Source organism: Balaenoptera ricei, chromosome 4, assembly GCF_028023285.1.
Source record: "Balaenoptera ricei isolate mBalRic1 chromosome 4, mBalRic1.hap2, whole genome shotgun sequence".
Lineage (NCBI taxonomy): Eukaryota > Metazoa > Chordata > Mammalia > Artiodactyla > Balaenopteridae > Balaenoptera > Balaenoptera ricei.
In genome coordinates this window covers 102,359,757-102,382,527 of record NC_082642.1, presented here as the reverse complement: position 1 = coordinate 102,382,527, position 22,771 = coordinate 102,359,757, and the positions used below count along the sequence as shown (strand labels likewise).

At 39.3% G+C, this 22,771-nt stretch overlaps 1 protein-coding gene across 1 annotated transcript in view; it reads right to left on the bottom strand.

The window, feature by feature from the left end:
- Positions 1-208: 208 nt before the first annotated feature.
- CCDC80 (coiled-coil domain containing 80) overlaps positions 209-22,771 on the bottom strand; it is a 32,607-nt gene continuing 10,044 nt past the window's right edge. The window contains exons 3-8 of the mRNA XM_059921163.1: positions 22,182-22,338; positions 12,166-12,302; positions 10,439-10,587; positions 4,708-4,811; positions 2,155-2,235; positions 209-1,051 (exon numbers count right to left, since the gene is read on the bottom strand). Of these exons, the coding sequence (XP_059777146.1) occupies positions 705-1,051; positions 2,155-2,235; positions 4,708-4,811; positions 10,439-10,587; positions 12,166-12,302; positions 22,182-22,338 (975 nt within the window). The 3' untranslated portion in view covers positions 209-704. The remainder of the gene's footprint in view (positions 1,052-2,154; positions 2,236-4,707; positions 4,812-10,438; positions 10,588-12,165; positions 12,303-22,181; positions 22,339-22,771) is intronic.

Sequence of the window (22,771 nt, the reverse complement as noted above, 5' to 3'; positions counted from 1 at the left end):
TTTTCACTTACCAATTAATACTAAAAATACTAAAAAGAGAGGTATAAATACTTACGCTATAGAATACTGTATTCCCGATCACGTCCACCATATTAAGAAAAGGAAAATATCCATTTTCAATAACATTATTCAGCACCAGATCCTCTCCAGTTAGACAAACAATTCTTTTAAACATCTTTATGATTTAAGGCTTCAGTAATAACTCATGAGAAGGCAAAAGTTTGCTATTTATTTAATCTTGGAAGAACACTGAAAGAAAAAGGCAGGGAATGTAGGCAGTGTGGAAGAACTCTCCTTTACATAGCTGGCCACATGTGGCTTCAACAGCTGCAGGGGAAACTGGCTGGGGCTAAGGTTACATATTTCTTTTTTTTTTTTTTTTTTTTTTTTTTTTTTTTTTTTTTTTATAAATTTATTTATTTATGGCTGTGTTGGGTCTTCGTTTCTGTCCGAGGGCTTTCTCTAGTTGAGGCAAGCGGGGGCCACTCTTCATCGCGGTGCACGGGCCTCTCACCATCGCGGCCTCTCTTGTTGCGGAGCACAGGCTCCAGACGCGCAGGCTCAGTAGTTGTGGCTCACGGGCCCAGTTGCTCCGCGGCATGTGGGATCTTCCCAGACCAGGGCTCGAACCCGTGTCCCCTGCATTGGCAGGCGGACTCTCAACGACTGCACCACTAGGGAAGCCCAAGGTTACATATTTCTGTTCAGTAAGGGTATCCATGGTGGTAACTCTCATGATGACGGTAGTCATCCTGGTAACCATCCTGGTATCCTTGATGGTAACTATGGTAACCATAGCCTGCATACTCATCTTCTGGGCAGCGCATCCCCAGTGACTGCTGAATAGCCATTTCCTGTCTCCGGAGTTGCATCGAATCAATTAAATCATACACAATCACCATGGACCACATTGGGGAAGGATACCAGGATTTCACATTTCCATCTTTTCCAACTAGAAGCATGGAGAAGTACTCTGGGCTCACTTGAAAATAGTTACGTATGTCTTTCACCAAATGGGCTGGTACGTCTTCTCGCTCCACAACAGAGCTCCCTAGAATAGGATTAGAAAAGTTGTTAGCGGATTGAAGAGGCAGCACTCAGGAAAGCATCAAAGTGAGAAGAAACCACTGTGAGAATAGAGAGAGGACCCAGGAGTCTCTTCTCTTCAGCTCAAAAATCCAATTTAAAAAGTTTGCTTGTTTTTTCTACTAGCAAAGAAATGTCCCTGCTGTTCTACAACATTATTAGTGTATCAAACTTTGGGGCACATAATGCCTCCTTATAGGAGTGTTACAAAGTATAAAACCAGTCCCTTCATTTAATCCTGGCAAGATCAACCGCTTTAAAATTTGTCACTAACAAAGATTATATTGTTTATATTTCTAAGTTTATTTCCAATTAGCTTAGTTTCTTTGCGGGTACAGTTTTCCTTTTGATGCTGTTGTCTTTATAACAAAACTCTTATTTCATTGTCAAAGGTGAAAAATACCAATTATCTAAGAGCTGGGAATATATTTAAACTATTATCATTAGTGAAAAGAAGAAAGGGAAGGGAGAAGGGCACATGACACTTTCTGGGTATCTGCTCTGTCCAGCACTGTGCCAGGGATTTATACACATTATCTCAGGTAAAGTGCTTGATCTTGGATGGAAAGACTGGGTTTACTTTCTGAAACTTTTAGTCACTGTCATTTTCTTTCAGCTTCTCTGAGCCTTTTTGTATATGTCCTCATCTGTTGCAAGGGAATCAGTGAGATATGACCTTTGTGCCTCGTAAAACTATTTCGAGAATTAAATGAGATAACCTAGATGAAAATGCTTTGTAAGCCAATAAAGCCCCATGCAGACAAAAAAGAATGACTTATTTCAGTTAAGAAAATGGATATTTTTGCTGTCACTTATGATTTTTTTAGTAAAAACAATATTAGTGCTGTGCTCCCCTTCCCCTTCTTCCAAATCCATCCTGTGTACACACACACGCACACACACACACACACACACACACACATACACACACACACGGGCAAACATGAGGAGGGAGGATTTTGTGACCTTTCTTCACCTGAGGGGTACACCCACTGCTTACATATAAATTAACGTAATTTAACTGAACTTATCAGTAGTTTATACTGTTTTAAAGTAACAACACTTTACCATTAATCGGGAACAGTTCTAAAACTCCCCCTACTTCCTCTCCAACACCTAAAAGCTTCAGAACAGTTATGTGGCGCAGACCTAAGAGAAAAAAAGAAAGCGGTAGAATCTGTAAGTCTTCTTTCACTTCCAAAGACTGGATGTCTGAGAATTAAAAATCTCTAAGTTTAAAAAGAATATAAAACATAACCTGATTAGGTAAAATAATTCATTTTTTTAAAGTTTTTTCATTAAAAAAAAGTATTTAAATACTTATAAAATCTTGAAAAAAGACTAATTGCAGATTTTAGGATTAACAACAGGGTCAGATGTGGTCTGGTTTTGTTTTGTTTTTGCAGACTGAAATAGAAGAATTTGCTTTTAAACTGTGATTCTCACTCTACTAAATGACAAACCAAAAATGAAGCCATCGGAACTTTAAAATATCTAAGATGATCTAAGCTGATTAGTGTTCTGGAAGAAAGTCATGCCTAAAGTTATAACAGCTTGCATGGATAATTTAATTTTCTCTCAAAGAAAAGACTACAGACCCTAGCCGTTGTGATCGTTTAAGAAATCATTCTGGCTTCCTCAAAGAAAAGTTTGTCAGTTTAGAGGGCAGGTTCTTAGCACTTCTTTAGAAGTCTCAAAGGGGTAGCACAGCAGGCACAGCTTGCTTCCCAGCCTCAGCTAAAGTTTCAGGAAAGGAAAGAAGGTCATGCCTTGGTAGCTTGTTGGAATTCTTTTGAAGATGAAGCGCATATGAAAAGATTCAGGAGAAAGAACACAGGAGGACAAGGAGGCTCTAGATTCATCCTATTCAGATTTCGCGGTTTTAGACAAAATCCGGGCCTAGTCATGGTACTAACTGGGAACTAAATATGAATGTGGACGGTGTTGACTGTCCAGGGGAGAAAACTGAAAGCCACCATGGAGGGCTCTTTTAATGAAGAGCTGAAATCCAAGCAAAATGCTATTACAAAAAAAATTTTGTGGCCTTTACTCTTCCCCCAGAGAAGTGAAGCATTTCTGTTCTACATGTTGTTGAGTCATGTTTTCAAAAGGGAAGATCATGAATTTAATTATCCCTTAAAAACATGACTTGTTCACATTTCCTGTCTACTGCAAAAGTGTTTGACTAGGGCTCTGTGCAGAGATTCAAAATGAAACATCACCTAAGAGCTGCTGCAAAGACATCTGTAGAAAATTAGCAAACCATGATTTTATTAATATTCTTATTGTGGAGGGTCATTAACTGCTCTAAAAACTTCTGTCTTACCCAGCACTGTTGGTGGCTATACACAATATAAATTTTGCCTAAGAATGCTGGCACAGTCAAATCTTCTTTACATATACTGACATAAGTTCTTAAAACATTAACCTTGTTAATAGGAGTATAAATAAAAATTCACAAATTTTCTCATTGTTTTTACTGTTATGAGCTCGTTTTCTGCCTTCTTTTGAGTTATTATTTCATATCTTAAAATTGAAATGTATTTATAATGTTCAGGTACTGGGTCATAGCAAGGGCCAGGCTCTCGTAATGTTTTACAAGACTTATACCACCACACCACCTTTTATAAATCAAACACAGTTTTATAACTAATACATGATTCTTCTTCCTAATAGAAGTATCGAAATAATACAGATTCATCAATGTTCCACTTATGAATTTTTTAATCTGTGGTCCCCTAGCTACTCTTCCCCCCTCTAATGACTCTCTCAAAATTCTTCCTCTGCAGAGGTGTATCTTACATGAGATTTCAGTCGTGATTTCCACTTTTGAAATTGCCATTATCTCTTTGGTTCAAAACAGAACTTAGTAATAAGTTCTGTGTATTATGCATTTCCTTTCCTTTCTGTATGTCCATATTCAAAATCATACTAGCTCTTTCTGACCACTAGGATAATAATGCTTGGTAAAGAAAGCATACATTAGTTTTCAAAACACTGAGAAATTTACTGCAAATAATGATAGTAATAATAAACTGCATTTCTCTTTGACCTGCTTGTCTTAAAGCATAAGGTTCTGTTTAACAGATCTTGCTGTCTTCCTGGTGCCCAGTTATAGATCAAAATCCTTTCTAAGGGAACGGCAATATAGTACAGTGTGCTTCAATCCATTCATTAATTCCCAAAGCCATTCCTGTTTTACAAAAGATATTTAATCTATGGAGAAGTACTCAATGTTGGTACCTAATTATTACCTAAGTAAATGATAATACCTGAGTTTTATGATCTTGAGACAAGTTTTTAAAAAGCAAACAAGAAGACAACATAATACAGATCACTTAAAGTAAAGCAGCAGGTATTTTCAAACACTTTAATGAAGAACCTGAGAGGGCAGAATACTGAGAAAAAAGAAAAAAGAAAAACAGACCCCAGTTGACTAAGATTCCAGTCTGAAAGCAACTTTATCCTCAGTATAACTGAGTAAGTGTCTAGGAATCTACAGTCTGGACTGGGGAATATTTGGATGACCTAATGTTCCATTTTAGAACTGACCAGGAAGAGAGTGGTATGGGAAAGCAGTGATGCTTTAAGACAAGCAGGTCAGTGATGCTTCCCACTCACCAAAATTGCATGCCTGACCACTGAGGGCAGAGAGCTGCTGTGAATAGGCCCAGTCTTCATCATTAGGCGCTGAGATCACTAGCAGCCGCCTCCTCCATCGGAACCTGGAAAAGAAGCAGAAGGCCACAATGGCTGCTTCAAACAATAGAGGCCAGTGTGAAAACACAGAGGAACTTCGGCTGTCATTTTTTTCCTGTGCCCAGAATAAAAAACAATGACCCTTAGAAATATTTCATAGCTCCTCAAAGCCTAATATTAAACTGTATTACCACATTTCTTGCACTTTTTCGTTTGTAACTTCACAGTCTGCCTACTGTGACATTTGCGTGATGTGTTAGGCATGAGTCTGGTCATCAGGCATGAGTCTGGTCCCCATGCCTGATGAGGTCACTTAGGGAGAGACGGAGCTCTCAGATACAATGAAAACCAGCTGATATTGTATGTTAAATTGTAGCAACAGAAATAAGGGAATCAGAAAATAACTGAAGAAAACTCAAGTTCTGGTAGAGTTCCTTAGGGTTTTTGGGTGGGGCAGGGAGCAGTGAATATATGGACAGGAAAGAGTATGGAAAAAAAGGAACTGAATTTTAAGTAGATGACAGTGACAGGAAGAAGGAAAATAGGAAAGTGTCTCAAACGGTCAAGGAGGGTTCCTGGAAAAACAAAGCCCTATGTACCTTCCTCAGTAGCCAGTGGCTCTTCCAGGGGCAAATGCTACTTCTAAAATGTACCCTATCATCATAGTAAGAACCACCACTTACAGAGTACCCCTATGAAGTAGAATGGGGCTAAACCTAGAGCCGTAGGATTTTAGATTATATGATAAACTTGTTTCTGCTCTTACAGCGCCAACACGGCAGGGCAGTGGAAAGAGCTTTTGTCTTACAGCCAGGAAGCTTGGTCCATATTTTGTCACTGCCACTTTTTGGGTTCCCTGAGCATGTCACTCTGTTCATCTAAGTCATAGTTTTTCCTTAGCTCTAGAATCCACCTCAAAGAGGTGTTATAAGAATTAAACTCTAAAACCCATCAATGTAAGTTATGCATGTGATGGCATGGATATAGATCATGTCTTAATCTGCAGGCTTCTAGGTTTAGAACTTTGTCCTACAGATGGATAAGGTCCATTTCCCCATTAACAGATCTTGGACATTGTCTATCATGATGTCATACAACAACCGATTTAATCCTTATGTTTGTGTATCATTTTATAGCTCACTTTCACCTACACAATATGTGATCCTCACTAGAGTTCAGTGAGGGCATGACTTGTTTTCCCCATTTTACAGATAACAAAACGAGGCTTAGAGAAGCGAGGTAACTTGCCTGACTAGTAAATCTAAGAGGTGGTACCAAAATACAGATTTCTCTGACTCCTGGTGCAGGGCTTTCCCTAGTCTACCCCCTCAGAGGTGCTGATGCTTGGCTGGCGTGTCAGGGTCCCTAAGAGGATAGGAAGGAGAGAGGGTGTGCATCCAAGGGGCCGCTGCATGCATCTGTCTCAAATTCCACCTTCACTGGAGAAGGGTTTTTTGCTTTCTACCCTCAGCGCTGGTGACTGCGGGGTGTCAATGCACTCATGGAGCCGGAAGCCAGTTGATTTTATTCATGGCTTCTCTCCCTGTGCCCCTTCAAGCCTCACAGTGAACAGGAGAGTTTTCAGTCCCAAAGAAAATGGCCTCTTAGGGGAATAGTGGTTTGGATGAATGAGAGGAAATGATAGTCTGATGAAATACAACCTCTGAATGGGCGCCTGTAGCAAGGCTCGCCAAGAATTGTTTGCTGTGACATTACATTAGCTTCCTCTGCTTGTTTTTCTTCAAAGGGAAAGAAAAACTAAAATCTCCACTGAGGATAGGAAGATGAATGTATTTGCATAAAGGAGGGGAGAGGAGAGTCTGAGACTGTCTGAGGTTTCCTGGGAAACGGAACAGTGACGGCTCTCGGATCACGAAAAGGGTCTCCTGTATCTTCCCTGCTTCCTTAGGAGGCATGCCAGACCAGCACCGGCACCCCAGCCAGCACCCAAAGCAGGCCAGCCTTCCTGGCCTCACACAGAGCTTCAGGGTATCCTGGAGGGAGCTATTTTGGGTGAGGTCTATTTTAGCTTGTTTACCTGTGTGTACCACTGAATGCTGTCAGACTGGAGAAGGATGGGATCTGAGACTCCCTGTCCCAGACAGAATCAAGAGAAGGTCATTTCCCCTAAGTGATCATTCTTTATCCCACAGACCTTTACATTAAGATACAAGGCCCCAGCTCCCAGCACTGAAGGACAAATGTTAATGGAACTAACTTCTGTGGGAAGTAACAAGAGATGTGAATGTGGCCCAGATCCTTATTTTGGACAAATTGTTTTTCTGTCACTTTACTTTGTCAGTAAATAGAAAGTCTACAAGCTATACATGTGTTTGCTTCTTTTAACTGGCATTGCCAAATTAGTGTGCATTTGCCCACTCTTTAGGGCTTCTGTCTCAGAGAAAGGTAATTATAGCCTGAACCATGTGAGTGTCACTAAAAACTAGATTGGCTTCAGAGTCTGGTCAGCTGAAACCAGGCTGTATAGACCCACCAACAATTCAGCAAATATGAAGGAAAATTCCCATTTGGATATTCCTTTATTTATAGAGCGGTTAGGTAGAAAAAAAATTATTTTTTCAGTTCTCTTTGCCTGGGTTTCAATTCTGAAGGTGTTTATTAAATCTCCTCTTAGCTCTCCTTTGATGACAAAGTTCTCTAACTAGGACCTGAATAAATGGCCCTAATACTACTAATAACCACCATTTATTGATTACTTGTTTTGTGCTAGGTTCTAGCTCATTACCTTTAGTATCAAATTTACCTTTCACAACAATCTTAAGAATAGATAAATTTATTATGCCCATTTTGCAAATGAAAAAACTAAAGCCCAAAGAGATTAAGCAATTGGCCCAAGGTCACACAGCTAATAAGTGGAGAAACCAGGAATCAACTTCAGGGCTGTCTTACTCATGCCTTTAAGTAATACACTATTCTACTTTAATTTTTAAGATCAGTGATAATTGTCAGCACGATGATTCCATGACCACAGGTCATAGATAGCCATAGGACATCTAACTTATAATCCTATGCCATTCTGAATATCCATAAAAGATGTATGTTCCTGAAATAGTAGTGAATATAAGAGCTCACAAGGCTCTAACATTAGAAGGAAAATACATTTACATTATGTAGGGCCCTATCCAGTTCAAAAGACTTTAGATGCAAAATATGTGTAATGTCTTAAGAATCAAAAAAATACAAATTCAAATCAGTGATCAACTTGAATGAGCATTGCAAGCTTTGTGAGTGAACAAAAGTGAGATAATGTCAGTTTTGCCTTTCAAGTTTTGAAACCCATGACACTGTGATTATAAAAAGACCCTCTGCCTGGAAATGGTGAGAATAATCCCTCAGAATGTCTGTAGTTGCAGGTCTCATGGCTGGACTAAATCCTTGGTTATAAATAATATCAATGAACTGGATGGCTACTGCTCTGGAGATCAGGCTGTGTGAGTTTAACGGGTTGGTTCAGTGGGTGTGCCTCTTTCAGTCCTAGAAGATTTAGAATTAAGAAGAGGAAGTTTGCAAAGAATCAAAATTGTAGTAATAATATACATTTCTGATTTTCTTTATATAATTTATGTTCTTGTGAAACTGAAGAGAATTTGGCTTAAAATGACAGCCTTGAAACTCCAAACTAGAATGTGTAATTGAGTATTTGGTTTAGATGTATAGTTTTAGGTTGAAATCTTACTAAGCGTATACAGTTATTGGAACATCTGAGAAAACTTTAGATTCACTGTATTTACAAGATTAACTTATCAAACTTATGGCTCATTTAAGTACTCAGAAAGGTTTTATTTCAAGGAATTGAAAGAAATCTATTAAATGTAAAATGGCTGTTTGGCATAATGACATTGTTTAATTACTGAGTTCATAAGTGAGATTAAACATTATTCAAAGCCCCTTAAGAGTGATAGTTAAAATTTGCCAGGTTATAAATAAAATGATAAGATTTAAAAACCTAACTTAAAAGTTTAAGAGAAAACTAAGGTCTTGAATTTATAACTTGGATATATTTAACACTATTGGTTAAAATCAAAAGTAAACTTCTAAAGAATCTTTTCTGCCTAAAAAAGGAGAGAAAGGTAAAAGAAATAAAAAGAAGGGAAGGGGAGGGGAAGAAAATACCTCAAGGACAACAGCAAGCTCTTATCCTCAATCTTCTAAATCACTGCCATCTAGAAGGATGACCTTGAACTAAAAGTTGATATTTCAGAGCCCCCAGGATTGGACAAGAAGCCATCGGCCCAGTAGAGCCTTAGAGCCCTTTCTCAGCCCGGAGAGTGGCCTGAAGACTGAATGAGCCTTATGTCCTTAGGGAGGCATGCACCTTTCATCTCCACTCCAGGTATTTGCACTGTACTGAAAATTTGGATGAAGGCAGAATCTTGGGTTCCTTTCAGCTCTGAAATCCTGTGGTTTTAGGAGTATTTTTCTTCACTTCAAACTCTGGGCCTCTGGGTTCACACTAAAAATAATTCACATTATATTTTCAAAACGAGTGTTAGATAAGAGCGTGGACTTTGGGAACCAGATTATCCTGGGGCCACTGAGTTCTAGAACTGACACTAGCTCAGTGATGAAAGTTATTTAATCTCCATTAGCCTAAGTTGTCTTGTTTGCAGCAAGACAGTAGTTAACAGTATTTAGATCATGGGATTGTTGTGAAGATTAAACTCAGGAGGGAAGAAGAAGTGCTTGGCACAAAAGGTGATTACAGCAACCCTGGAGTGGAAGTAGGGCTACTTGCTGTCGTTATTTTCATGGGTGAGAGATTTTTAAGATAGGGTTAATTGGAAGCATAGGGGCAACATACCTAGAAAATTGTAAACTGAAAACTTGGATGAATGGCAAGTCCTATGCTCTTTACACATCATGTTGTTATCTCTTAAAAGACCCAAGCTTCCTGAATCTAGAGGAATTCAGATTATCCATTTCCTAATCACAGAATTCTTGATGCCTAGGTGAAATTTCTGCATCCTTGCACATCTTAAGGTCCCAAGGATTTGTAGAATTTTCATCCAACATGAGGGAAGGGATGGAGAAGGGAAGAAGTAGAGTGATTTTTTTTTACACTTTTTTTTGTGTATGTACTAGAGTTTCCCTATAATGGTTTTCAATAAACCATACTCCCCAAGGAATCAGGGAGCTGGGTCAAGAGGATTTCTCCTTTTGAGGTCTTGGTGGAGCTTTTGTTCTCTGCAGAGTTGGAAAGAAGCAGAAAATCAAGCAGTGTTCCAAATCCTGTTTGGAACTAGAAAGGGCCCAATAAATATGTAAAATAAAAGTACAGTATACAAAGCTCTCCAAATTGACTGACTGAATAAACTAACACTCACAGAAGTTCAGAATTCTGTATCTGTGCCAAAAAAAAAAAAAAAAAAGGCAGAAAAAAAAGAAAAGACCTATCCAAAGCCACCAAATTAACACTCAAGCTTGGAGCTGACCCCAGCCAGCCTTGCAACCAGAGCAACTTCCAAAAGGACAAGACTAAGCCTGGTGGCTAGAGTGCCGTGAAGGGGACAGACGTCTCACAGGGAAGGTCACTCTGCACACACATGTCTGCTCTGTGTTTCTCTGGGGTTTTCATTAGCTCACTCAGAACACTCTCCCGTCTGCCTCCTCAGGGTCTCCAAAGGTGATGTACCTGGATAGGAAGTTCTCCAGTGACTGTTTCTTGTCTTCCTTGCAAACAATGCCCTCCTTCTTCTGCTTTTCCATGTCTTTGATTCGGGACTGGAAGGTATCAATCACATCGAACACAGACTTCATTGCTATAGGCACCTCATAATATTGCTGTTGAAGGAAAAATAAAAAGCATATAATGTATAAAGGTGTTTCTTCCCTATGTCCAGAGGACAGAGAGCTTGAGAGAATTCAGGGTGGCTCCAGGGAAATCAGAGCCTGGAGGGCTCTTTGATTTATAAATTCTCTCCTGCAGTAGTACCTCTGCTGATTTTTTGAGGTTTTGAATCCACAAAACAAAAGCCTTTACCTTCCATGAAGGTCTTAGCTTCACTCTTTTTATTGGGAAGGGTCCATGCCTTCCTCATCACACATATTCTAGGCTCACTTCCCTACCTCTGGGACTAAGCTGGTTCCTCTTCACTATACAACTGGAGAGAAGGTCAGAAACACTGTACTAAACACAAGAAAACAAACGGAATAACATATTAGAGTATCTGACCTGAGCAATAACGGTAATTTTCCACCAGAAGGAGGCCTGCTCTGTGGTCATCAGAAATCTACATAAACTCTTTGTGATTCCCAGAGACTATTTTATTGAGCGAGCATTACTTAAAATTAGGTCATGTTTGCTCAGAAAAAAAGTTGGAATCTAACTTTTTTGGGGATAATGAAATTCAGTTTCCTGCATCAAAGCTGTCTGGACTTAGAACAGCAACCTGAGGTGGATTTGAGGGCTGGCTGATCAGCATAAGTGCCCTCAATGGGAATTTAGTAAATCATGGAATGTGAAAGCTGGCCAAGACCTTGGGGATCATCTAGTCCAACCTCTCACATTAGAGGTGGCACAACACAAATGCAGAATGAATTATTGAAGGGATCTCTCTCCAGATCCAGAAAAATACTGTAGGTTGAATCAGCTATTCTAATAGCCCAGGCAGCTTTTTTTAAAAGGATTTTCATGTAAGCATGGGCTCTGGAGTCAACCTGCGTGGGTATGAAGTCCAACACTAACTGGGTGAACTTGGGCATGTTACTTAACTACTCTGGGTCTCTATTTGTCCTCTGTGAAACAATGATAATACTTGCTATTTATCTTAGAGGTTTGAGACAAAGATTGTAAACATCTGAGGTGAGTGCTTGACATAATGAAAGCACTCAATAAAGTTAGTTATTGTTAATATTATTATGACTACATGGCACAGTTTTTCAGGGTTCAGAATCTCTGTCCTTATCATAGGAAGAAAGTAGGTGTAAAACCCTACTGTCTTGCCCATGTTGGATCAGGAGGTAAACTTCCAGGTCCTTTCAAAGTAGGTCTATGTTAAATCTGGGTTTTCTGAAAACAGAAGCTAAATACTCTTTACTTTTTATCACCAGGGCCTGGCTGGTGATAAACATTATAGCTATGCAACAATTGTCTGGTGAATGCATGACTTTGATGTTACAGAAGAATTTAGTCTGAGTCAAGTAGCTGGGCCATAGGTGGTCATCCAATCCAATATTTTCCATAGACCACATTTCTAGACACAAATTCTACAGGACAATGGGAACTATTTGGACCATTTCAAAACCTTCCCATTTATGAAATAACTTGTGCTTAGTCATATGTCTAATAGACTCACTGACAAAAAATTGAGTTGCTATCTTAAGGAACGTCACTGCATCATCCAAAACAGGAACCCGTACCTTGACTCTCATGTCCACATCAGTGAGCACCATGAAGAAGTCATTGTAGGTCATTCCATACTCCTTCCTCAGCTCGCTGATAAGATGCTGGTCTACCAAGTCCTCATCATCCACAACACGCATAGGTTTCTCATTATCTTAAGGTAAATGAAATGTGAATAAATATGGATGTGACAAAACAGAAATCAGTGGGAAACCAAAGGGTGGAGGCCCTGAGCCTTCACCCCAAGTTAATTAGAACAGTTTTCACTAGTTGCACACATTTGACTAACATTTTGTTTGAACAAGCGTTTCCAAAGTGAACAAATAAATATAGAAACAAGTGAATAAACTCATTTTGAAAATCACTCTTCCAAAGATGATCAAACCGCCATCTCTGCCCACCCTGGTCATAGTGAATCAGAAGGAGCAACGTGAGAGTGAAGCTGCTGAGTCATCCCTGGAAGAAGATTGCCAACTCACTCTGGGGATGAGTCATCACCCTAACTCACCAGGGAAACAGACCCAGATTCTTTGGTTAAGTTTTTTTCATTTTAAATTTTATTTTAGTTTTAATTATTTGTTTAAGTCTAAAATCAGTGTCTGTTGCTCCCACTTCGAGAATCACTTTGGGACTCAGTGAACTATGTCATTGCAATAGAGAAAAATAAAAAGCCTATGTTCAAATCTGGTCATTTGGCTCCAAAAAAAGTCAATCTATTCATAATATAAATTTTGTAAGTGAATACAATTTTAAGTAAAATGTTACTGAATTTATGGAAGTTTTTAATGTTAGGTATTTTTTCAAATATCAAGCCCTGAAGCAAATTATTATAATTCAGAATGTTTCCTAAAGGTGCTACTGGGTTAATGGGAAGTATGAACATGGCAAATTACTATGTCTGGAAAGCATTTTGGAAAGGATAGGACAGCTTTATTTACTTCTTCTCTCCCATACAGGTCACAGTGTTTCCCTCAACCCTATTAAAATTTTTATCTGCAAAATAATCCCCTGTATTTTAAAAAAATGTGCAAAAGTTAAAGTTAGCAAATATGTGATAACAGATCTATTACAGAAGGGAATCTATCAGTTATTATCAATACTGCTACCCAATGAATAGTACTACAGTAGAAAAAAACACAATTTTGCAGATACAGAGGTTATACAGCTGAGTACCACAGACTATTACTCTTTTATTGATATAAAGGGGACAATTACAATTCAAGTATTACTTTGGTTTATTTGATTAGGATTGTTGAAAGTATATAAACAAAAAGCTTCATTCTCCCAAGCAGATCATAATGAGAGGGGAGAGAATGCTATCATTAATAAAGTATAAATTAATTTAAAAGAATTGTTAGGTTCATGGTGTTGGTTTTTGTTTAGTATAGCTCACTGAATAAAAACAGCAACTTGCAGAATAAAATGCATAGTATGATGTTATTCTTAAAAGGAAATAAAGCAAAAGAAAACATAATACATCCATATGGGAATATGCATAGTAAAAAGTCCAGAAGGACATACAGCTGATAAAAATGGTTGCCTCTGGGGAGTGGGAAGAGGTGAGGTAGAAAATTTCACTGTTTACTCCATGTAAGTCTATATTATTTAAATTTTAACAAGGAGCATATTTTACTTTGTGATTAATAACAACAACAATAATAATAATGATGAAGGAAATCATTAAAAAACTGATTTGTAAATGTCCTCAACAACTAATGTTCTGATTCTAAGACTTTACAAACCAGATTTTATCTTGAACCTAGGAATTGCTATTTTTAATCCATACATACATTCATTTTTGCTTTTGTTCATTGAACAAAATATTTGCTGCCAGTGTCCTAAGCTGATTCTGTGCTGGATGCTGAATTCAGAGATAAGTAACTTGGACAGAGTTCAAGTTCCTAAGTAGAATCAAAATTAGAACATTTACATCTACCTAACAGATAAAGTCACAAAAACCATTGAATGGCTGAGATGAAAGGAAATTGGAGACTGTAGTGGATTTCAAAAATGGTCCCAATTCTCCACCCTTCCCTATACTTAACACTTTGCCCAGTAGCTGTAGCTCCCTGTTATGGTGGATGGGTGGAACTGTCCTACCTCTTGATTCTGAGCTCATCTATATAACTTGCTTCGGTCAGGATTAGCCAGTGTTCACATAAGTGACACAAATGGAGGTTAGAAATGGGCCTGCACATTTGGGATTCCTGCTGCTTCTGCCATTACCATGAGACTACGTCCATACTAGCCTTGTAGAGGATAAGTCAAGCCAAGTTACTCTGGTCTCACCCCAGTCAGGGCTATCCCAGATCCACTGACAGCCAGTTGACCCCTAACATGTGTGTAAGCCCAGCCAAGATCAGCAGAACCACCTAACCAATAGGCAGCTGACTGCAAACACATGGGCAAGCCTAGCCAAGCCAAGCCTAAATCAGCTGAACCTTTCAGGCTTGTGACTCAATGAATGTTTAATGTCGTATGCCACTGAGGTGTGTGGGTCTTTATTCCATAGCCTTATTGTGGCAATAGATAACTGCTACAGACATTATCTGGCCCAACACAGTCACGTTACTGAAGATGAAACCAAGGACTGCAGTGGACACTCTGCAGTGCTGGCCAGACCCTACCTTCAGGACTAAAGCTGCTGTGAATGTTAGCAGCTGAATCCCTCTCTGAAAACTGCTCTCCTTAGAAAAGTGCTGCCTTTCCCCAAATCACACCCTTACAAAGAGACAGCCCACATTCAGTGGTTGCTTGCAGTGGGGGAGGGAGAAGATATAACAGCTGCCCCCTTGCCTCAAAGTGAACAACGCTGAAGGGCCAATTGCATTCAAATTCTCTCTGTCACTTTGTATCCCTCACCCCTCATAGGCATGATTCCTGAGAATACTCCGCATTAACCTCTTGCATGCAAATCTCAGAGTCTGTTTCCCAGAGAACCAATCTATCACAGACACCATGAAGGGAGCAATCTGCTCAAGTTCACATTGCTAGTTAATAACAGACTGCAGGTTAGGACTCAGGTAACATGACCTCACTCCCATCCAGTCCTCTCTCTACTTTCATAAAATGCATCACACTCAAGGATAGAGATGACCCAAGACCAAGATTTAAACCAAATTTTATTCTACTAAGATATGGAGGAAAAAAAAAAAAAGAAACCAACTTCATGGTCTGGATTCTCCCTTCAACTAGAATATTTTCTGAAATGATTTGATCAAACTAAAAAAGATAAATAAAACATTTTGCACTCCCAGCCTACAGAAAGGTCTACATCCCTAAGCAGTGTTTGTGCTGAGAGAATCAGCCAAAGAAAAACAATGAAAGGCCTGACGAACACTGGATCCAACTAGGATGGGGACAACTCTAGAGCAAGACAGAGTCTACCTCTGGCTGAAATCTGAGGAGGGTAAGCGTGAGGCCAGTTCCCGTCTCCAGCTGCCTACTCCTGACACAGGTCTCTGTTACGCTCTGCATTCTGTCTAAATCAGGGCTGGGTGAACAAGAGGTTCTCTTCAATCTGGAAAAGCAACATAGATTTGGCAGCTTCTTATTAAATTTATCCAAGTTCTGCCAAAGATCTCTAGTCCTCCTCAAGGGTGGCAGGGCTTAAAGCAAACATTCTTTAGAACACATCCTATAAATTGCCCATATGGTCCTGATCCACCTAAAATGATGCACAGATCCAAGCCCATTTGGTAGGATTTGGTCATTCCACACAACCTGCCCCTGGACCTAAGATTTTTGAGGAGGGACAGGAGAGAGGATGAACTCTGCTGTGTGCTGATGAGGACTGGCCCTAGAAGACAAACACCTGCCTAGTTTCCCACCCTTTAACAACTCCAACTCCAAAAGTCAGTGGTCTTCATGTAGTAGTAAGTTTCTTCATGTATTTGTTCTTCCATGTCTGACTATAGACATCAATGACACTGCAGAAAAATTCAGCTCCAATTACAACTTATTAAACACCAACTGTGTGCCAGGCATTGTGTCTGAAGCCTCCCTCTGTGACTGCTGCGTTTCTGTGACATCCATGGTTTCTCCTCTTCCTCCTTCTCATCCCTAAGGAAGGCCCTTAGGCCCTGAAGGCCATTCCTCCAGTGTCCTGGGACCACTTCAGCTCTCCCATTGCTTCAGAAGTTCCCAATTTCCTCTTGCAGTTTTTCAAAGTATGAGTCACTGTCTGCCTTCATCATGAACCTGGAGTGCATGTTAAAATTACAATCCTTGAATCCAGATCTATCCGGTTCATGCTCCCCGGGGGGCACTATTCCTCTGCCTTAATCAATTGTCTCAATTGTCTAGAAAGACCAATTTGCCAGTTTGTCTTGTCTATGAAGAATGTGTCCTGCCAGGTGCTTTTCTGTCCTACAGACTGACTACTAAACCTTAAAAGTTATTTAAAATTTACTTGAAAAATATATTTAGAAATCTTTAGTGACTTCACATGGTTTACCAAATAAAGTTTGAATTCTTTGTCCTGGTATTTGAAATCCTCTAAAATCGGGTGTCAATCTAAATTTCTAGCCCTCTCTTCCCTTCTATCCTACACCCAACCTTCTGCTCTAGACCAAACCTAGCTGCAAATCAGAATCACTTGAGCAACATTTTAAAAACAGATTCCTGGACCCCATCCCCAAACTGGGTCAGCATCTTGGAGTGGGGAGAGGACCAGGGAGTCTGAATTTTCATTCTGTTTTATAAAGAATGCCTATAAACTGAGATTAAAAAGGCCAACAACACAATAGAAAAATAAGCAAAGGACACTAAAAACAAAGCATAAATGTTCCTGAAACATATGAAAATATCTTCGATCATACTCATAAAAAGAGAAATGCAACCTAACACTATATCACACTAAGATACCATTTTTCACACACCGCATTCCCTAAAAACATTCACAAGTTTGATCGCACAGTCTATTGAAGAGGTTTGGGGAGATAGACATTCTTACACATTTCTGGTGGGACTGCAATATGATACAACTTGTATGGAAAAAATTTGGTGATATCTACCAAAACTAGATACACTTTCTGTTTGGCCCAACAATCTTACTTCTCAGAATCTATTGTAAAGATATACCCACATACATAGAGTGACATGGGTACAGGTTAATTCTGAAATTGTTTATAAAAACAATATACTGAAAGCAATCCGAATGTCCATCAAGGGGAATGGTTAAAGAAACTGTGGTAGAATCTCACAATGGCTTAATAATAAAGAATGAGGAAGATCTCTATATACTCATAAGAAAAGATCTCCAGGAAATATATTTAAATGAAAGAAGCAAAACGCAAAGCAGTCCATATAGTATACTATAGTTTGTATAAAAAAGAAGGGGAAAACAGAAAGAAACTACTGTGTAGCACAGGGAACTATATTCAATATCTTGTAATAACATATAATGGAAAAGAATCTGAAAAAGAATATATATATACATATATATATTCACTTTGTTGTATACCTGGAACTAACACAACTTTGTAAATCAACTATACTTCAATTTAAAAAAAAAAGGGTCTTTCCTAGCCAAGGTAATAAAACAGTTTCCTGTTAGAAAAAAAAAAGAGAGAGAGAGAAGAGGAATATAGATATTTATATTTATTTGTGTTTGCACAAACAAGCATTAAATGGATAAACAAGGAATCATAAATATTCCTATTGGGGCAGAGAGTAATAAGGTAAAGGGTCAGGAACAGGTGTAAGACTTGTCTGTGTATGCCTTTTTATGTAGCTTTGACTTTGGAATCCAAAAAATGTTATCACTTGTTTAAAATAAAAGAATAAAAACAAAAAGTACCTATGATAGAGTCATCATCTACCAAAAAAACTACTCAGTTTCAAGGCCCCTCCTTTAAATCCACCCCCTTTTCAAAATTCAGTACTGTGATGACTGCAATTGGAAGAGCTATTCCTCCACCACATTCTTCAAGCACTTGTTTTATACACTTGACTTATCAAGGTGTTTTTCACCCCTTGCTTGCAGGGGTTGATCTTGACACTGATACACTTGATGTTGAATGGGATGACTGGACAAGTTAGGGGGCAGCCTCTCCAGCCTCTAGGGCACGGAGTGATTGATAATCAAAGACTGAAAAAACAGAGAGGGAGACCACAGGCAGTGTCTGGAAATCTGATCACTCACCCAGCCTTGTCTCCCGGCACAGGGTGGCAGGGTCTAGAGAAGGCAGCTGCCTTAGTCACCACTGAAGAAAGGAGGAACTGGGGCAAAGGGTCAATTTTTCAGGTGCTCCTGTGGGAAAGCAGCATTTCTGCATTGTTATGGATCCTGATGGTTGTGAGGCTGTCCATAAAGAGCAATTCTCTTCAACAGGATCAAAGATAGAGTATTTTAGGCTGAAATGTATTCTATCAGTCTCACTTAGGAAAGCTGTGTTAGACATTCACCTAGGAATTCTCGACTCACATGAATAAGGAATCAACACTGTCTCTCCTTGTTGCCACATTACACTTCCATCAACTCTTCCACCTCCCTTTTTTTCTTCTTTCAAAAGAAACTATCAAAAAGCTGCCTTTGCCCCATAAAAATGCCCTGTGTTCTAACTCTTAAAATTTGGTGATCAATACCAGTGTCAAAATATTTTTCATCTCTACATTTTGCTAAGCACATAAATATATATATATATATACATGCCTGCTGTGTTTTCCTCCCACTTCTCTTTTCATTCTGCAATAAAATGCCTTTAGCCAGCAACTCCTTCCCACCTGACAAACTTTGTCTATAATTCATTCTCTTAACATAGACACCAATATTCCTATCTTAGATTGATATTTTAAATATCTCTAACAATTAAGAATGCCTTTATGTGTTAGTTCATTCTAGTTTTCATCTTTTGTTTGGGGTTTTTTTTTTTTAATTTTTATTTTCACGTATAATATACTCTGGGCTGGCAAAACCAGTTGGGCTTATTCTGCATTGGAATTTGCTCGAGAACGAATAATGACTGAAACCTTAAAGTAAGTTTCCTGGTGTTTGTAGGTCCACCATCTATAACTCAAATACATTTAGCAAGACAGGCCAGCTGATGAGTACAGCCCACACTGTAGTTGGATGTGGGCCTCTGCTTTTAAGGACCAGTAAAAGACTGGAAGAGTAGAGAGTGCTTGATTTATTTTGAGGAAAGTAAGGCCATCTGATAGATCTCCAGCTGAAAATCGGTCAAGGCTGGAGATTGGTTCACTGAGACCATGGCGCATGCCAACTCCTGTTTTCCCATGGCTGACTCCCAGTCTTGGCTGAAAGTACCACAGCCTTTCCCATAAGGGTAACCTGGGACATGACACAAGGAGAGAAAGGCCTTCCAGGAATTAGATGAGGAACAAAATAAAAGGCCCCCAAATCATGTCCAAGCTGCCATTCAGTAAGTGGCAAATACCCAAATCATAATACCTGGTTTCCAATAAGGCAGAAAAGAAAATCTCAGTCCTCTACAGTTCATATTCAACCCAGATGTCTAAAAGACAGCAGGATTAATGTTAAAATTTTGCCAAGGCAGCACCAGATGCTTGTAACAGTTAGGACCATGTAGAGGTTGAGGTGGAAGATATAATGATTTTTCCAAACTTCTCTGAAATAAGGAATGACAATTCTTTGTGTGAGTTGGTGGGTAACATATCTGACACTGGGAACACCTGGTGGAGGAAAGCTTTCATCACCAGCCAGCATGTTTCTGTACTGGATTGAATACCTACTTCCTCTCTAGACATCTGGATTATAACCAAGCTCACTGACTCATGCTACTATTTAAAAATCCAGGAAGCCAATGGTTGACTCCCAGTTAACCACTGAATATGTGGCTTTGTAGTATTAGTCTCTTGGGCTTCAGTTTTTTTTTTTTTAATACACCATTTAAAAAATCTTTTCTTTTAATATATATTTATTTATTTTGGCTGTGCGGGGCCTTAGTTGCGCCACGCGGGATCTTTGTTGTGGCATGTGGGAGCATTAGTTGCGGCATACAGAATCTTTAGTTGCGCATGCATGCGAGATCTAGTTCCCTGACCAGGGATCGAACCCAGGCCCCCTGCATTGGGAGCAAGGAGTCTTAGCCACAGGATCATTAGGGAAGTCCCTCTTGGGCTTCCGTTTTGTCACCAAGAGTAGTAATGCAGCCTGACCCTGAGAAGCAGTTGTGAGGGTTCCCTGTCAGCCCTGTGTAATTAGCAGAAAGCAATTTACAAGTATTTTTCAATTATACGTGCTCTAGTCCCTGTGACAGCTCATTGATCTCCAGATGCCTGCCAGATCAAATGGTGGTGATGACCACAATAGTAGTACTTATTATGTGACAGGTAATTACATATAATTTCTTATTAAATCCTCACCATCACCTGTGAAATGTATATAACTATGTTCTAAGCTGAGACTTAGGAAGTAACTTGCCCAAAGTCACACAGCAAATACATTGTGACCGTGGATTTGAACCTCTTTATTTAACTCTAGAACTTCTTTTGTGTCTTTTGTTTGTATGATTATTGCTATTGTTGGTAAGGACACACTCTCTCTCTCTCTCTCTCTCACTCTTTTTGTTCTCCCTCCCAGACATACATACAGCACAGAGATAAATGTCCACAAACCTATCACTGACCCACAATGATTTATGAGAGGACATTGGAAAGGATGCTATTTATTTTCCTTTAGAACTATCTCAGGGAAAAGTGAGCTAATAAAAATAGAGAATGCATAACTGAAACTTCAAACCCAAATAAATTTGGGAGACCTGCTGGCCAACACTGTACCTATACTAAACAATACTGTATTGTGCACTTAAAAATTAGTTAAGAGGATAGATCTCATGCTGAGTGTTTTTACCACAATAAAAAATATGATTTAGAAATCTAGACTATATTAAAATCAAGTTGACATTATCATGACATAATTACGACTGATATGTGTTCAATGATACCAAGATCACATGACAGAAAAATATGTGAGGTAACATGTTACATGTAATGAAGTTAAATGTTAACTAATGGAGGGACTTCCCTGGTGGTCCAGTGGTTAAGACTCCGCACTTCCACTGCAGGGGGCGTGGGTTTGATCCCCGGTCAGGGAACTAAGATCCCACATGCCGCGGTGCGGCCAGAAAAAAAAAAAAGTTAACTAATGGAAAAAGTATGTTTTATATGCTTTCAGATGAAATATATTTTATGAAAAATATGCAGGATACGCAAATGGTACAAGAAGAAGGATTTTCATTATAGTTGAAACAACAATAAACAAAAGTAGAGAAATCATGTAAGAAAAAACGTTTTTTTAAAAAAAATAAAGCTCTAGAGATGTAACAGTTATAAAAGAAACTGGGTGGGTTAGAGTTGGGGCTTCTGACCATGAGGCATAACTACTCACAGTAAGTCTTGCCATGTTCCCATGAGAACTCAGTGAGTTAGACCTCAGCTGCCCAACGCTGAGCTGTACGCCTCACACGCATCATTAATATGAAAAATTGTGAAGACTCCACATTCAGCCAAATCCCTCTGCTTTCCAAAAGGACGTGGGCGCCATTCAGTCTGTATTTCCAGTGATTTTTCATTTAGCTTCACAGCTTCTCTCAGCCCCGGCTCATTCCCCCCAAGCCTGGCCAGAGTCAAGGACCCCCAAGGGTCTGCACGAGCCCCATCTGTGAGGGAGTCGCCTGCAGCATAAAGGCTGCAGGAATATCAGATGGCGCTGCTCACAGGCAAGAAGACTCAGGATCCAGAAGAAAGTGTCAGGATTCCTCTCTGGCTGCCCCCGACACACTGTATTACTTCTCCCATTTTCCTCCATCTTACTGACTTTCAAACCATAGAGTGCTTGCATATTTTTCATTTTAAAGTGCCCAGAACTTAAACCAGAACCATTCAGAATGGCTACATATCAGTAATTAGGCAGACTGACCTTTGTTACCACAAGAAAAGGGCCCTCTTGAAACCTGAATTTTCCTTTTGTTTCCCCACCGACCTCTCCCATAAGGTGTGCCCCACCTTAGCTGAGAGAAAAGCAAGAATATAATAAAGTGTTTCAGAGAACCTAGCTGGAAGTGGTCGATTTTCATGGTGCTGTTGTTGACAGGGCCAAAGATGGTGATCACGGACACTTTCCTGGTGGCCATCTTGCAGAAACTTTCCAGATACTCATCTCGCTGCTGCACATACATATTGTTCTCGGCCTTGGGAGCGGTGATCAGCTGGAGGAGGGTGAAAGCAAGAAAATATTAACTCACGGTGATAGTTTCACACAGAGGCAAAAGCCAAAGGGATGATTTGGAATAGAGGGTTGGTAGTGACTGACACCTAAACTAAGAAACTAGATTGTTTTGTTGAATAGATAGTATAATTAAGGCCAAAAGAGACCATTTGGAAAGGCCTTTTTTTAATGACTCCAGACAGCTTAGAGTTTTCTATTCATTTCCACTATTGTTTGCCTTCATTATCAGTCTCCATGTGTCTTGGTTTTCTCATTTGTGAACTCTGCACAGGAATGCTTCTTTCGCAAGGCTGATGTAAGCATTACATGATACTTGGCATGCAACAATTGTTCAATAAATGCTATCTCTCTTGTTTTATTTTTTACTTATTTATTTTTTAAATGACTGTATTCTCTCTCTCTCGCTTTTTTTT